The sequence below is a fragment of the Acinonyx jubatus genome, chromosome C2 (genome assembly GCF_027475565.1).
Source record: "Acinonyx jubatus isolate Ajub_Pintada_27869175 chromosome C2, VMU_Ajub_asm_v1.0, whole genome shotgun sequence".
Taxonomy (NCBI): domain Eukaryota; kingdom Metazoa; phylum Chordata; class Mammalia; order Carnivora; family Felidae; genus Acinonyx; species Acinonyx jubatus.
In genome coordinates this window covers 64,755,529-64,772,781 of record NC_069384.1, presented here as the reverse complement: position 1 = coordinate 64,772,781, position 17,253 = coordinate 64,755,529, and the positions used below count along the sequence as shown (strand labels likewise).

General features: G+C 38.0%; 1 protein-coding gene across 3 annotated transcripts in view; it reads left to right on the top strand.

Moving 5' to 3' along the window:
• GSK3B (glycogen synthase kinase 3 beta) overlaps window positions 1–14,969 on the top strand; it is a 190,544-nt gene extending 175,575 nt beyond the window's left edge. For 2 of the 3 annotated variants that reach the window (XM_015064612.3, XM_015064613.3), the window contains one exon: window positions 10,875–14,969. In XM_015064612.3, the coding sequence (XP_014920098.1) occupies window positions 10,875–10,942 (68 nt within the window). In that variant the 3' untranslated portion in view covers window positions 10,943–14,969. Of the gene's footprint in view, window positions 1–2,297; window positions 2,348–10,874 lie in introns of all 3 variants that reach the window. The other variant, XM_027060929.2, reaches the window with a different exon arrangement.
• Window positions 14,970–17,253: the final 2,284 nt, after the last annotated feature.

Genomic DNA, 17,253 nt, shown 5'->3' with positions numbered 1-17,253 from the left:
ACACTTGAAGAACTCGCAATCCAAGGTTTTACTGTGTGTGTGTGTGTGTGTGTGTGTTCTTAAAGCAGTTGAAATCAGCTTTCAGTATAAATATGGAAATGACATTGGACTCTTGTCCTAAGAGTTTACTTCAAAGTTGAAGTAAAATAGAGTATGAGGAATTTAATACAGGGAGAAGATACTTGAGTATCTTAATATTTACCAAAGAGGATTTCAGATACTGCCTTGAGCTTCCTCCTAGTGGCTAAAGTAAATAAAGAAATGCTACCTGTTAAAATTTCCCATTGTTCATTAAATAAGCACACTGATGGCTTAGGAGAAGCAAAATGTTTCTGGCCCTGCTGTTTGAGTATTTCTCCCTTGGGGCCTCAGATTTGGTACTATAAGAGATACATTAAATGAAGTTCCCTTCAGCATTCCAATAATAAATGCAATAATGAGTTTTCATAAGGATACCTTTTTAAGCGCCCCATGGTGTAAGCCAACAGCATAACCCCACAGTATAGTCAGGGGGAAACCATTTTCTTTTGGGGTAGTAGTGAGAACTAAAGTATGTTACCAAACGTGTCTCAGGAAATGCTGATCTAGATGAAGGAATTGACTATGCAACATTAACAGCTGTCTATATTTAAATAAATATGTATGTATGATTATTTATATTTTAAATAAGAATTTGGCAATGTGGGTTATATTCTTTAATAAGACCTTAAAATATACATGCTCTTATTGTCTCTCTTGGCTTCAGTTTCCTTATCCATAAAAAACAGGAATAGTAAATACTCATTACATAGACTTGTGAGAAGATGTAAAGTATAAAAGTGCTTAAACTAGTGTTGTATTCAGAGTTCAGGTGATGACTGCAGGTAAATTGATTTAAGACCTGTTGGAAGGCATTACTGTATATAACAAGAACCACCAGAGTTCATACTTTTTAGTTCACTAACCCCACTTTGGAGATCTTAACTTCAGGATACTTTTAATAGAAGACAAAAAGCTACCGTGTATAGAGATACAAATAGGAATAATTATATAATAACAACAAGGAGAGCCAGTCTGATCTGAATGGTCAACAGGAGGAAATTGTTTTGATATATTATGGAATCTCCATCTTTATGTAATTATAAATAATTATGAGCTTATAGACATTTGTAGAAATATTCATCAAATCTTATGTACCATGTTGGCAAGTGCCAAAATTAATGTTTGTCTATGGACTGACAAACTGAGGGTTGATGGGGGGTGGGAGAGAGGGGAGGGTGGGTGATGGGTATTGAGGAGGGCACCTTTTGGGATAAGCACTGGGTGTTGTATGGAAACCAATTTGACAATAAACTTCATATATTGAAAAAAAATAAAATAGTAATTGATAAAAACAAAATAAAATACTAATTGACATTCAAAAAAAAATAAATAAAAACCACTGATTTCAGTTCACCTTACTGACTGGTGAGAACTAGCCATCTATCCCATGCTTCTGTATATTCAGTAACTGGAAGCTCATTACTGCAAGAATGAGCATATTCTGTCTGTATTTCTGTTAGAAAGTTTATCCTTTTTTCAACCTGAAATTTGTCCCCTATACTTTCTTCCATTCTGTGTTCCTCCTCTGGAATTATATAGAACCAGCCCAATCCTTACACCCAAAAGTCCTTCAAATTTTATGATGACCAACTACCCTCCATATTAATGAGGATTTCAGATTCTGATCCTGAATATGTTCTGTGTCAAGGAGTTAGGTTTTCTGTACAATTATATATCATGTACACATTCCATAAACATAACAATTTTTGGCCTCCTTTTAAGCAACTAATAAATTATGTCCAACAGTACAAGCAAGGCAGGGCCTACTTAGAGATTTTTTTGCCATTACCCAAGTTACTGATAAAATAAGTTAAATAGTATTAGGCAAGGCTTATTAGAAATTATTTTTCTGGTGGCCTCTTGAGTGATTGTTTACCCCTCTTGTTTGCTTAGCTATAGACCAACTTTACAATGCTTATGTGTATAATAATGTTATGAAAAATTTTATAAAATGCTTTATTGTTATCAGGAAATTTTTCAAGAAATGTTTTCCATCAAAAAGGTAACTTATCAATGGAAATTAAACTTTTTTTTTTTAAGACTTAGGAAAATTTGTAGTGTCTACTATTTGTCCACTGTGGGTTTCTGTAATCCATTTAAGAGTTTATTTCTTGGACTTTTGATTCTGGGTTTAAAGACATTTAAAATGTATAGATTGCCCTCACCTTCCTTGGGCTGCATTTTGTTTATTAGGATTTTTGTTATATCCTTTCCAGGTTGAAAACCCTTCTAACAGAAAAGGGAATCATGATAGGAGTTGGACAAGGTCTGTCTTCTCTGTCTTTTTACCTGGTCAGAGGGTTTAACTTTTCTTGACCTTATTTTGAAAACCTTATGCTGTTACCTTATTTAAACCGAAACTGGCCTGTTCTTACAGGTTCATATTGTTATTTTCTGTTCTTCCTTGGATATGTGCCCCTCTTAAAGTTATCTATATTTAAAATTATGACTTTATCAGAGAAAACCCTTTCAGTTGGTTTCTTTGGTTCTTCTCCCTTTACTTTGCATTGAGATTATTTGCAATTGCTTGGTCAGAGTTTTGTTTTTTCTGATGTTCTGTTTCTTGTCGGTTTTGAGCCCCTTTTGAAGACTATAGCCATAAAATCATACCTATTGTTTCCTGAACTTTTTGAAATCCATTGACTGAATCCATTGACTAAAGTCATGGCTCAGAGTTAGCCAGGGCCAGTGGTTCCCTTTACTTGCTACTACAGTTATTTTTACTCCAGAATTCCTGTCACCTACATCGCCAGTCAGTTCTTTCTAGGTGGGCAGAATTACACCCAGAATAATTTCTCCCATTGTCTGTTTTCACTGATTTTGAGAGTTAAAATATTATACAAATTAAGTCCATATATCAAATACTTTCCAAAATGATGGTTACCATCCTTTCATCCCCTCCCCAGGTACTATTATCCTTTGTCTCTTTGCCACTGTACTGTGTGTTCTGGGAAAGCTGAATCCATATCTTGTCTGATTGTAGAATCTGGAGGGTATGCCCTCAGGTGTTCTATTTCCTAACCATGTCCTTTCTGTTGTCTCTTTATCTTAACCCAAATATATATGGAATTTCTAATAGTATATAACTTTTAAAAATGGGGAATTTTCTCTATTAAAAACATAATATATAGTTATTGTAGAAAAGAGAAGCCTCCCATATTCTCAATCCTAAGATTAATGAAAGGTAACATTTTACATATTAGTCTATATATGAATGGGCAGTGAGACGTGCTTTTTTTTTTTTTTTTTTTTTTTTTTTTTTAATGGGCTATGGTATTCAGGGGGTAGGGGGTTAGGACTATACATCCTAAGCCTATACCATAATTTATTTAACTTAATTACTTGGACATTTGTGTTATATCTCAGTCTTTAAAAGTATAATTGCCAAGTCAAAAGATAATGAAAGATTTTTAAGTTTTTGATACATAGCAAATTGCCTTCCAGAAAGTATGTCCCAGTTTACACTGCCCACTGGCAGTGGATATATTTTTCCATTTCTCCATTACCTTAACATTAGCCAGCCCAGAGTGGGGGTGGAGAAGGTGCTGTGTGCATGTGTGGACATGTATTTTTAGGTATTATTAACTTGGTAGCCCAAGAATGTGGGTGTCTTTTTTAGGTACAGTGCTATACTCATTTCCTCCTGTTGGCTCTGTGTTTGAAATACATCCATCCACATGTGTCAGTTTGACACAATGACTGACACCAATGAGGATGTACCTATCCTGTGTTAAGGTTTCAAGTTCACTTGGCAAGTTTTTTATATAGATACCTAAAGTCAAACCAGCTTAGTTATTATTTTCATCAGAGCAGCACTAAGTATTATTTTCAGGAAATTTTTTTTCCTTTTTTTTTTTTTTTTTTTTTTTGAGAGAGAGAGTGAGTGAGTGCACGAGTGAGGGAGAGGGGCAGAGGGTGAGAAAGAATCTTAAGCAGGCTCCACTCTCAGCACAGAGCCCAACATGGGACCCAATCCCACAACCCTGGGATCGTGACCTGAGCTGAAATCAAGAGTCGGGGGGGCTCAACCAACTGAGCCACCTAGGTACCCCAGGAATTGTTTCTTTTTATTCAAAACCTGTTTTCTCCCATTGAGTCAAAAATTGTACCTGGGTTTTTCCCCCCCCTGCAAAAGTTGATTAAGTTGATGAACATCCTATCAAATATTCTTTTAGATGTTCTTCAAATATTCCTTAGTTTCTTGCCTGAAGTCACCTGCTTATATTCATATAAGCATATTCTTTATTCCTAAATTAGGTGAAAGTGTTTCCTGTGTCCCCATGACCTTCAGTTCCCTACCCTGAATGACCACGTTTCTTCAATGTCCTCTATGCCTGAGCCCAGAACACCTCTCTGGTGCTGGCAGATAAAATATAAACAGTCTTATTGACAAGCCCTCCAACTTTGCTAGTGGACTAGTTTGGCTCACTAGCATCTGAATTGCAGTTCTATTTTTGAAATGACTGAAACTACTTGTGGCACATCTTTTCCTCAGAAAAATATGAAAAAAGAGGTAATGATGCTTTGCTGAAGAGGGGTTCCCTCCTCCCTCTCCCTCATTATTATACACCCAAAACTGTCAAAAACTCATAGTAGACATTATAAAGAGAAAAATGAAAATTGAGTCCTTTTCCTTACAGATGATACTTTCATTTCATTGATGTAGGTTATGATTTCAATTTAAATACCAGTTTAGGGTATCCATTTGATTCTCTGTAAATAATGGTCTTATTCCTGTGTCAGTTAATAACTCTAATATCTAAAATATTTTTTAATAAAGATATTTCCACTTGGAACAATTTGAATAGGAACTTCCTGAGTTAGCTACACAGTATAAGTAACATATCCCAGGCTGCCAAAATTTTATCTTTTAGAGGAGTTGACCTGTCGTGAGACATTTCTAACTGTTAATAGAAAGACAATAGTGGCAAATAGCAACATAAAATGGACTTGGGAGAGTATAATAAAAGAAATAAGGAAATAAAAGTGTACTTAAAGCTAGCCAAATACACTTATAAAGTACGTGTAAAATAGAAAAAGGATTTGATATATTTGAAATATGCTCTTTCACTAATCTGTCAATGATAAAAATACTAAAAATTTAATGATTTTTTATAGCTTTTAAGAACTTGAAACATGTTTAGGATAAATAGGGAACTAAGCTTTTATTTTTATTTAATTTCAGTTAAAATTAAGTAACTATATGTAGCTTAGCAGCCACCCTATACGAGAGTGTAGATAGAACATTTCCATTGTTGCTGCGGGGCCAGTGAGCACTTATATTACTTAGAAGGCTTTATCTTTTATAAACCCATAGTTGCAGAATGCTGATTCATGGTGGCACGGCCTTTGGAACACCCAGCCTCCTATGTTTTCTGTCCTTCCCTCCCAGCTTGTTTCCTTGTTTGTTAACTCTCTTTTCATTTAAACACTTTGGCAACAGTTTATAAAGATGGGACTTTTCATTCACTCTCCTTCCCCTTGCCATTTGTACATTTGATTAAACACATTGGGAGGGAGAATAGACAGTACTTGCTGATGCATTAGATGTAGGGGGATAGGGAAAGGAAAGAATCCTGGTGATCACTTGTGGTTTATGACCTGAGCAACTAGGTGGGACAGTTTCCTCAGTATTGAGACAGCTGCTCAATGAATCCATGACTCAGTTATCTTGCCACTCTGACAGTTCTCTGAAAGGCTGAGAGGTAGGGGAGAAGCTATGGTTCCTCTCCGAGAAAAATGTATGTGTATTATATATGGAATTTTGTACATCAAAATTTTCTCTAGAGCATGGGGCGCCTGGGTGGCTCAGTCAGTTAAGCCAACTTTATTTCGGCTCAGGTCATGATCTCATGGTTCATGGGATCAAGCCCCACTGTCAGCACGGAGCCTGTTTAGGATTCTCTCTCTCTCTCTGCCCCTCCCTTGCTCACTCTTGCACATGCTCTTGCTCTTTCTCCCTGTCTCTCTCACTCAAAATAAATAAATAAGCTTAAAAATTCTGTGGGACAAAAGTTGCACCCTCATGAATTTTATTGAGAACCAGATACCTTAGGGCTTCACTCTTGGCTTCACTATGAGGTTGCCCTACTTGTCATTTTTGTCTCTGAAGCCACACAGAATAAAGTTGGTTTCAGTAAATACGTACACAAATTCCCTTTGCGCTATCCAGCACAAAAGCTACAGAACCATAGAATCTTCTTAGAATTAGGGGAAAAAACAATTGATCATCTGATACCATTTTCCTTGCCTTTTTTATGTTTTATTAGGAGCATACTTAATCTTATAAAGGGAGTTGGTCAGGGATGCTCTCATGGGCTTGTGAGTGTAAATTCTGCCTGGCATTTAACTTATTTGACCTATGTGTATGTGTTAGTTTTCTGTTGCTACAGATTAAGATACTCCAAAATTTAGCAGCTTAAAACAAGAATAAACATTTATTATCTCACATGGTTTATATGGGTCAGGAATTGAGAAGCTGCCTAGCTGGATGATTCTAGGTCAGAGTCTTTTATGAGGTTGATGTCAGCCAGGGCTCCAGATATTGGAAGCCTTACCTGGGGCTGGAAGATCTGCTTTTAGGATGGCTCATTTATATGCTTGGTGAATCCATCCTGGCTGCATGTCCCCTTACCATGTGTACCTTCCATAGGGCTGCTAAAGTGTCACATTGTGGCAGCTGGTTTCCCTTGAACCAAGTGATCCAAGAAGGAGAACGGAGGACAAGGTGGAAACCAGAGTGTCTTTTATGTCCTGACCTTGGAAATCACACACCATTCATTGCCTCTGCAGTATCCTATTGGTTACATAGGTCAGCCCTATTCCTGGGAGAAGGGACTACCTTAGGGTATTGACATCCAAGAGGCATGATTCATTGGGGCCATCTTGGAAAACGGCTACCACAGTGTGTAAGAATGATCTTATACCTTCATTCCTCAAAGCTGATTATTCTCTCCATTCTCCCTGAAATCTGTCCTTTGTTGGTTGGTTGGTTAGTTGGTTGGTTGGTTCTGAAGTAGCATTAGAAGGATGGTAATAGGCACTGGTTTCTAAGAAGCTTAGATGTCAGTGAAATATCACCTCTATAGTTGTTTCCAAAACACTTGTATCTCTGTATACCCCATATAGATTGAGAATTAGGAAATAAAATAACTGTATTTTTAATTCATATCATAAATTCACAGATCTGTTTTAATGAGTAACCCTTTTAGATAATAGAAATAGGCTTTTAGAAATCGTAGTAAATCAGTTACATAGGAGTTGGGTCTGAATGAAAGTCCCCTTAAGCTCTTTTCTCCCTTTGCCAGGAAATCCTTTCTTCTGTCCCCTGTACTGCCCATAAAGGCCATCATTCTCTTCTCTAATCCCTCTGTACTCAACTCAGTTCTCCCGCTTGTCAGCTCTGCAACCTTGGGCACATTACTTAATTTCTTTGTGCCTCTATTTTCCCCTTTGCAAAATGGGAGCAATAATTATACCTATTTCTTGGGGTTGTTCTGTGGGCTAAATGACATGCTGCAGTGTACTTAGTATGATGTCTGGCACATTGGTAAGCACTCAGATGTTAACAGTTGCTGCCCCTTTATTATGGTGGTGATGGTGGTTATTGCAGTCACACTAAACTATAAATTTATGTATTTTTAGATGTCTCTTTTACCTTTCCATTGATTGAACAATTACTATAACCCAGGTACTGTGCTAAAGCACCTTATGGGTCTTATTTCATAGGCAAGTGATATTATCTCCATTTTACAGATGAGGAAATTAAGACATAGGTTAAATAACCTGTTACAGGATCACACAGCTGTTAAGTTGTACTGCTGGGTCTCTTAGTCCATGTTTGTGGAATTAGATTAGATTTAAGAAAGATGTGTCATTGTGAATTTCAAAATAGCATCTCAAGACTAAAAACAAGAGACTGTATAGTCAGTCTGTGGTTATTCATAGTTGAGTTGGATGCTTTATAATCAAAAGACGTTAGCCTATCCTTTAAACCATAATGCCATGTAGCATCAATTTTACCAGTATGAATGTTAAAGGGAAGGGAATGCAAGAGAAATGAGCAAAATGAATTTTGCTGCTTTTAAACAGTCACTGTTTAAATGTTTGAGAAGAAACGTTATAGAAATTACAGTAAACATCCAAATCCAGTGACAATTTGTAATTAATAAACGTTTTTATTATAAAAGGCCCATATTCAATTATATAAAATAAAATAAGGGGCGCCTGGGTGGCTCAGTCGGTTAAGCGTCCGACTTCAGCTCAGGTCATGATCTCACAGTTTGTTGAGTTCGAGCCCCGTGTCGGGCTCTGCTGACAGCTCAGAGCCTAGAGCGGGCTTCAGACTCTGTGTCTCCTCCTCTCTCTGCCCCTCCCATGCTCATGTTGTATCTCTGTCTCTCAATAATAAATGTTAAAAAAATTGTTCAAAAAAAATTTTTGTAATAAAATAAAGTTTCTGATTTGACAGTAGGAACAAAGTATGTACCAAGAAGAGCATCTGAAATGTAGTTTTGTTCAGTCACTAAGCCAGGTGTTCTGTTGGAGCTACTATTGAGTTTGTAGAACTTTATATTTTCTTTGTTTTGCGTTTCTCCTCCCTATACTTTGTCTGCCTCTGAAAAACAGATCTCAGTTCTTTTTCTCAAGGACATATATAATTTGACTTTAAGTGGAATTCATTTCAGTGGGCAAAGGTGTTTTTGTTTGATGAATGAATACAGTCGTGTGACTTTAGGTATCAAGGATATTTGTAATCAAAGTAATGAGCTGTTAGAATTTTAGTTACTAAGTGATTTGGAGATAATTCAGAGAAGAAATATATCATTAAATGACAAATCTGAGGAGCTTAAGTGTCTTTTCAAATTTTATTGTTCGGAAGGTGAATTTGTTCTGGTTACATGCACACAATAGGATTTTTCTAAAGAGTAAATTTACATAATGAGCTGGATGGCCTTGTAGATGAGCCTTAGTGGTTGTCCTCTAGTGTAGCTGATGGCTGACATGGCCAGAGCTGCTAACAATGCTGGTATATTTGTTAAATGGTCAAGCAGATAAATTCCTCATGATTGGTAAATCTCTTAAGTCCCGAAGAAGACCAGAACATATAAAAAATGAGAGAGGAGTGCTATTTGGTGATGATCACGCATAGTTTCTGAGCGTCCGCCAAAGCACGGGAAATGCCACAATAAGTGTGGACTTGTGAAGAACATTGTAATTCTGAAATAGCTCTGTGGCCTTTCAGACTCTTTCTAGACTTGTTTTTTAAGCAGCCTGTGCCTGAATTACAAAAATGATTGTTTTTCTTGAGGAAGGCTTACAACATGTGCATAGACAGAAATTGATGTTATCCCTGATGATAGAATTTGGATGATCATTGAAGAGTAAAATTCCTGCTAAGAAAGACATATCTAAGAAAGACCAGGAGTCATGAAGAAAACATTTTAGACATTGTTATTTACTGATTATTGGAAAAGGCATGTACCTGCCCTTGGAGAAACGTTCTGTGTCATATACCCTGCCACCTGTCTATGTGCCATACCGATGAGTTAATGAATGTAATATGGTCTGTGCATGGACCCTGTGCTGTAATGTTTGTGCTTATTTGCATGAAAATAGGAGTAGAAGTAGCTATTAAGTGTTTTGAAGGAAATTAAATGAATTACACGTAACCAAATTAAGAGATACAAACATTTCTTCCCCAAAGGCTGACTTAAATATATAGAAGGAAGGCTGGAGGGCAGGAAAAATCAGGAATTTAGAAAAGAAGTTTAGTTTTTATAGAGTAGCCATTGGAATGATAAACTGAACACCTAATCCTTACGTGAAGAGTTCCTTTGTGTTCTTGGGTTTTTTTTGTTTCTTCCTCTAATTAAGAAAATTCAAACAAGAAAGATCCAAGGACCAAATGTTACATTCAGCCATAACAGTTGTTTAACTCATCATAGGATATAGCTATAGCCTCTAGGGAGGCAAAACTTCTGGACTTGTTTTTTAGTGTCACCAGCTTGTATGGTCAAGGGCAGTATGACTTCATAGAAGTCATGGCTCATGACTCATAGAAGTTACCCATCCCAGTCAAGCCACTTCTCTTCTTGCTCAAGGCTTAGCATGAAGTGCTAGGGAGAAAATTTGCCCAGCTGTGTATTAACAGTCACATACATGATGACACAGGGACGTGACTGGACTAGCCGACTGAACAGCAGTCTTGTTGCCTACCTGAGAGGCAGTGCTGCCCCAGATGCAACTAAATAACTGCTTAAATGTTAATAGATGCTGTGGAATAATAATGGAGTTTAAGGGGGGGGGGGGGACTTAGAAAGTGAACAGCTGAACTTGATTTATGCATAGTGCTTCTGCCTCAACACTGACCCGTATTACATTCATTGCCTCCACCCATTTTACACTTAAGCAGATGGCACATTATAACACGGTTCAGAATTTTTAGCAAGTTTCGCAGCTGTGCGATGTTCATTTATTTTCAAGTGAGCTGACTCCCAACTGAGTACTGTTAATCCCAGCTGTAGCAAGAGTTTTGACATAAGTGAGGTCTGGCCCCCTAAGTCTATAACTTAACTCAAAGACACTATCTTTCCTGCACCAGGACCAGGCCAAGGCATGGGTTTAGCTCTAAGCAGAAAGAAATTCGGATTTCATGGTATTGGCCATATTTAAAACATTTTTAGATACAGCTTGGAAGACCACCGGCTCACAGTCTGCAATTCGGGCAGTGTGCTTTTCTCTTCGGGCTGTTACAGCACTGCTCATGCTCTCTCGGGACTTTTGATTTGCAGATGCTAATGCTGGAGACCGTGGACAGACCAACAGCGCTGCTTCTGCATCAGCTTCCAACTCCACCTGAACAGCCCCAGCGGCCAGCTGCACAGGAAAAACCACCAGTTACTTGAGTGTCACTCAGCAACACTGGTCACGTTTGGAAAGAAAATTAAAAAGAGAAAAAAAACCTGCTCATTTTAGTGTTCAATTTTTTTATTATTATTGTTGTTCTTATTTAACCTTGTAAAATATCTATAAATACAAACCAATTTCATTGTATTCTCACTTTGAGGGAGATCCAGGGGGTGGGAGGGGTTGTGGGGAGGGAAGCGGAGCACTAGAACACACAATCTCTCTCCCACGACAATCTTTTTTATCAAAAGTCTGCTGTTGTATACTTTAAAAACAGGACTCCTGCCTCATGCCCCTTCCACAAAGAAGAAGACTTTGTTCTGTGCTGAAGTTTTTTTGAACTTTGTTTTCTTTTCAAGTCAAGTGTAAGACTTTGGGCTAGTGCACAGCTTGAAATTGGTTGGGAGCTTTAGCAGGTATAACTCAGTGGGGACTTAAATGTCACTTGTAAAATTAATCCATATCCTCTGGTATTTGAAGACTTGACTTTGGCATATTGGTGGCAGGTGTGGCAGACAAAAAAGGAAATGTGTATCATTTGTATGTAACCCAGGGAGGTCAATAAAGTTTGAAGATTCTTAATTGACTTGATAAGGTCTTGTTTTGCTCATAATCAGTGCTAGTGGTGAAGAAACTCAAGAGGAGGCGATCAGAGGAGCAAGCGTGCTGCTCCGAGTGCAGGTCTTTGTTTGCCTGACTGAAGATTCTCTGCAGATCTTAGTACAGTTTAACCTAGTGGCCTAGGAGAAGGCTGAGAGGGTGTTGAGCCAGTCACTCTGGCTGCAGCGGTCAAAAGCTGATGAACCTGGAGGAAGGGCACAGGCCAAGGCCAGATCTCAGCACTGTGAACGAATTTGTCCAGACTTGTTTCCAAAGTTGCTTCCCTTGGAAAGAGACACTTGAGAGGACATTATAGTTAAATAATGTGAACTGTAACAGTCTACTGGTTTATTTTTCATATTTTTAAATTACAAATTGAGCTTGCAGAAATTGCCACATTCTGCACATAGTTCTAATTTTAAATCCAAATCTAGAAATCTGTATTTAATTTCAGCTTTTTTTTAACCTCATGCTTTTAAATTTTTATTTATTGATGTATGTCAGATAGACCATTATGATTTTAGATGGTAGGAATTTTAAGAACTACACATCAAAATGGTATAAACAGTCACGTGTACTGCTGACTTTATAGGAAAGCTGATTATATAAATGTGTGTATGTATATATGTTATATATACATAGATTCAATACTGCCTTTTGTTTTTGTTTTTGTCCACAGTATCAAAATCAACTGGTTGAAGCATGAGAAGAAGAATGTTTCCCCCCACACCCAGTTAAGAGTTTTTGTTCTGTTCTCTTTGTGTATCAGTGAACGGTGTAAGACTCAGTCTCTGTTTTTGAAGAAAAAGCAATATTCCTTGGAAAGCAAAGAGGATTGAAGGATTATGTTTGCAGTGAGGAAATAGATTTTCACAACTAGTTTGTTTTATACTTTTAAGGTTGCCATCTTTGTGGGCCTTATATACTCGAAAATGAACCTTAGTCACCTTGGTGCTTATGGGCCATTACTTGACCTATGAATCTTTAAGGCACAATCAGTTGTACTTTACATTTAAAGATCACTTGAGTGATGGCCGCCTTTCCTTTCTACCACTCTTTCCCTACACACCTTCCAAGGTTAGCTGATGACTGCAGGGCTGAGGAGCTGAGCCCTAGACTGTGTGTAGCCTCCCTTCACCCTCATTGCCACCTGAGGTCATGTTCGGGGTCTTGCGCCCTCCCTGTGATTGGGAAGTGGAGTCTCTTGGCGGCCCTCACGCAGGTCCCAGTTCCCTGTCCTGCTTCTTAACCAAGTGTGTGTGACTCTCCAAGAGAGTCCTACTGCCTGCTGAAGTGAACCAGTACCCGGAAGGGCAACTGTGAGCCGTCTTAGTTTTCACTCACTGTTTAGCTAAGCTCTTAGGCCACAAAAAGGGTTTCTCAAACCTCTGGTTGTATCAGAGTTCGTGAGAAAGGAAACACACTCAGTCAAACCAAATCAAACAAATTGACTTTTACATTTTCTAATGGGCTTCTGAGAGCTAATTAAGATTTGAAAGAAGTCTGAATCAAAGTATTTGGCTGGGTAATTCCTAAAGGGAATGGCTTTGATAGACCATTTTCAGAAAAGATTTATAAAGAAGCTGAACAGCAGGTCTCTGACAGAGAAGTAAACCTGCTTTCACACCAGACTGCCCAGCCAAACATTTGGACACAGACACTACTCTGGACTTGGTATACCCACTAGAGTCCATAAAAATCTGTGCTTGTTTTGGGAAACACTCCCCCCTCCTTTGCCCCCATAATTGGGGTAAGAGAAGAAGAGAGAAAAGTACAATGCTTTTCTCTCATTTTATTGTGTGTGTGTGTGTGTGAGGGCTGAGGTGTGTGATTTTTCTTTCTCAAGGATCATGGCGGTATCACAGAACTCTTTTATACAAGTGAGATCCAGGTCTCTGAATATCTTTTTGTAAATAATAATAATAATAATAATAATAATAATAAAAGCTCCTCACCAAATTCAAGCTTGTACATTATATTTTCTTTCAGTGTTTTTAAATTTAAGTTTTATTGTTTTGTATGTAAATATGTGGACCCAGGAACTGTTATTAATGAGCAAAAAGTTACTGTTCAGGGCAGTGATTCTGTTTAATAATCAGACAAAATGTAGACGAGCTTTTTAAAGCCATATAGTTTTAACTCTGTACAGTAGGTACCGGCCTGTATTATTGTAACAATAACTCTAGCAATGTATAGTGTATCTATATAGTTTGGAGTGCCTTCGCTTCCATGTGTTTGTTTTTTGTTTTTGTTTTTCATTTTTTAAGTTTTAATTGGTTTTTCTATCCATGTGTCCCTGTCCCGCCCCTTTCCCTTTGAAATACTAGCTCGCTCCTAACAGTGTCTTTGCCCCTTCCACAGTTAATTTCAATGATACCATGCTCAGGAGTGGAAAGAGGAAACCATGTTCATGATCTCATTTCATTTAAGCCCTGCCTTGGTTTTGGTTCTGAACAGTTGTTTCCTCCTCAGTCAGTACCAGTGACGAGTTTCATTTCATACTTAAGTCCATCCAGGGACTTAGTGTAGTGCCAGCGAGCCCTAGATCTGGAAGATACCGAATAGATTAGAGTTTGCTCATCTCTTCCCCAAATCCTAACCATGGGTCTTACAGACAGCAGATTCCGGGAGCTACATGCCCTCCTCTTTATCTGCTTCCCTCCTGATAGAGAGAGAGAGAGATGGTTTTATAAATCAGAGTTTCTTAATAGTATTGAGTTTTGATACATCAGTGGCCTAAAATGCTACAGTGCAATTAATTACTAGCAGTTACTGCACGGAACTCCAGCGTGCTGATAGAGGGCTGTCGTTGTAACAAGGGAACTTTTAGCCCATCCCCTCCCTCCCTCCTGCCACCTCTACCCCTGTTTAGTAAAATGTCATTCTAATTTCGTTCTTAAAAAAATAAGTTTAATTCTTACTGTGTGCCCATCATGAAGGCCTTTTTTGAAAGAAAAAAATCAAAATCATTTGTTTTGCCTCCGAGTACTCCATATAAGATGTCTTGAGTAGTAGAAAAAAAAAAACTTTACCAAACCAAAGGTTGCTATTTTTGAAACATCGTGTGTTCATTCCAGCAAGGCAGAAGACTGCACCTTCTTTCCAGTGACATGTTGTGTCAGTTTTTTAAGTCCTCTTAATTTTTAGACACGTATTTTTGGTTTGTGTTTTAACAAAGCCTACCTGACCAGTCATCTTGTCTGCACCAATGCAAAGGTTTCTGAGAGGACTACTGTATTCTCTATCCCTGTGGATATAAAGACACTGGCATTTCATTTCTTTTTCCCTTTCCTTTTTAAGGGATTTAACTTTGGAATCTTCCAAAGGAAGTTTGGCCAATGCCAGATCCCCAGGAGTGTGGGGTTTTTTTTTTCTTTGTTTTAAACCAAAATTGTATCTGATTTCTATTGTTGATGTTAGTGATCATCTAATCACAGAGCCGAACACTTTCTCCCCTATATAGAAAAATAAAGTAAGCATGCTTTCCAATAAAATCTGTCTTTTCTAGTAGAAACCTGAGCCACTGAAAAAGAGAAAAGCAGAATAGAGTCCCAGACTAAGGTCTACGTTTGAGAGGCTTTGAAAGTAATCCCTGGGGTTTGGATTATTTTCACAAGGGTTATGACGTTTTATTCACGTTTGTTGCTCCGTTTTGTACCTCTGCAATAAAAGCAAAATGACAACCAGTACATAAGGGGTTAGCTTGACAAAGTAGACTTCCTTGTGTTCATTTTTGTTTGTTTTTTTTTTTTCTTACTATATCTGTCTACAGGCAGATACAGATAGATGTATGAAAATGTGCTTGCCTGTAAAATTTGCATTTATAAGTGTGTTGCCGATGGATCACTTGGGCCTGTACACATACCAATTAGCGTGACCACTTCCATCTTAAAAACAAATCTAAACAAAATTTATTATATATATATATATATATATAAAGGACTGTGGGTTGTATACAAACTATTGCAAACACTTGTGCAAATCTGTCTTGATATAAAGGAAAAGCAAAATCTGTATAACATTATTACTACTTGAATGCCTCTGTGACTGATATTTTTTTCATTTTAAATATAAACTTTTTTGTGAAAAGTATGCTCAATGTTTTTTTTCCCTTTCCCCATTCCCTTGTAAATACATTTCGTTCTATGTGACTTGGTTTGGAAATAGTTAACTGGTACTGTAATTTGCATTAAATAAAAAGTAGGTTAGCCTGGAAATGAAATTAAAATTCACAAGTGTGTGGTCTTTATTTCAGTACCCAACCCTCTTTTCTTCACCCTACCTATTCTGCTACTGCGGTATATAGTCACATCACCATCTCCGTTCCTCCAATTAGAGAAACATGGATCTTTGTTATAAAAATCAAGATGCAAACACTAGTTATCCTTCTTTAAATGATCTTATTATATCGTATGGCCCCAAGAGGTGCAGCTTCCATCTTGGAAACCTTTGGATTTGATGTAGAGGAAGCTTTGCAGACACTGCTTTGAAAAGAACGAAATGTCCCTGAAAGGGACAAATTTTTAAAATGTGTATAAGCTGCTGTCTTTGATTACTGTGTTCATGGTTTGGTGTAGCTGTATTTTCTTTTAACTTTCATCCCATTAGTAATGGTCTTTGGGAGTATCTGTAAAATATGAACACCACAAACAGTGGGGCTGTACCTCCCAGGTTACCAACACATGTTGTGTTTGAATCTGCTCATTTCCAATACTGGATGATGTATGTAAACATGTTATGTCTCTTAGTGCAAAAAGAAACATCATTTTTTTAGGGCTGGCTCACTCTGTCAGGCCTAATCTAAAGGCTAGATATAAAGTCATGTGACTGCTGCTTCAATAAAAACAAATTTATATTGGATAAAGTCGTCTGCTCTCTATTTTGTTTATGGTGGTGGTATGGGATTGGCTGATATCTGTAAAATAGTTAAATATGTTCACCAGTTGCCAGGGGTTTGGGGGGAAGGAAAGGAATCCATGCAGACCTAAAGATCACACTTGTGGGATGGGCCTCCTGATGGCATTGAAATGCATTTGTTTGGGATTCACCACTGTTTTATTTCCTGCCTTATTTGGAGTTGGAATTGAGCAGGATACCCTTTTAACTTAAAATCCCGGAAAGTGCATTTTTTTTTTAATATGTAAGGTCTTCCAAAAAGTACTGAGTAACCTGTCCTTTGGATCGTGTTTCAAGAGAGCAATGATAGCAAATGCCATTTTACAGGTGCACTAGAAGAGTAGTTGGGAAAGGGAGGGATCAGATGGCAGAGTTCAGGGAGAAGTTTGTGAAAGGAAGTGACCAAAAGTGATGATGTGGCCACCCATTTCTCAGGTGTGAGGTATTCATCCACCCCCTAGCACCTACAGATTTAGAAGCACCGTGGGCATGTTAAGGGAACGTGTCCAAGGCAAAACGGAAGCTGGTGTGTAACATGACATGATGAGGCCCACAAGTCAGCAGCTGGGAAGGGATGATCAATCAAATGTATGTTTCTCTTTACATCCTCTTTTCTCCAGAAAAGAGAGGCCACCCCGGGCCTTCCCACAAGAAAACGTTATCAAGGCTTTAGTTGGGCCCATAAAGTCTGGGGCAGGTAGAGACTGGCCGCGGAGTGCCTCTGATAAATGGGGGAACCAGAAGGCAAGCAGTACTTACTTAGAAGGG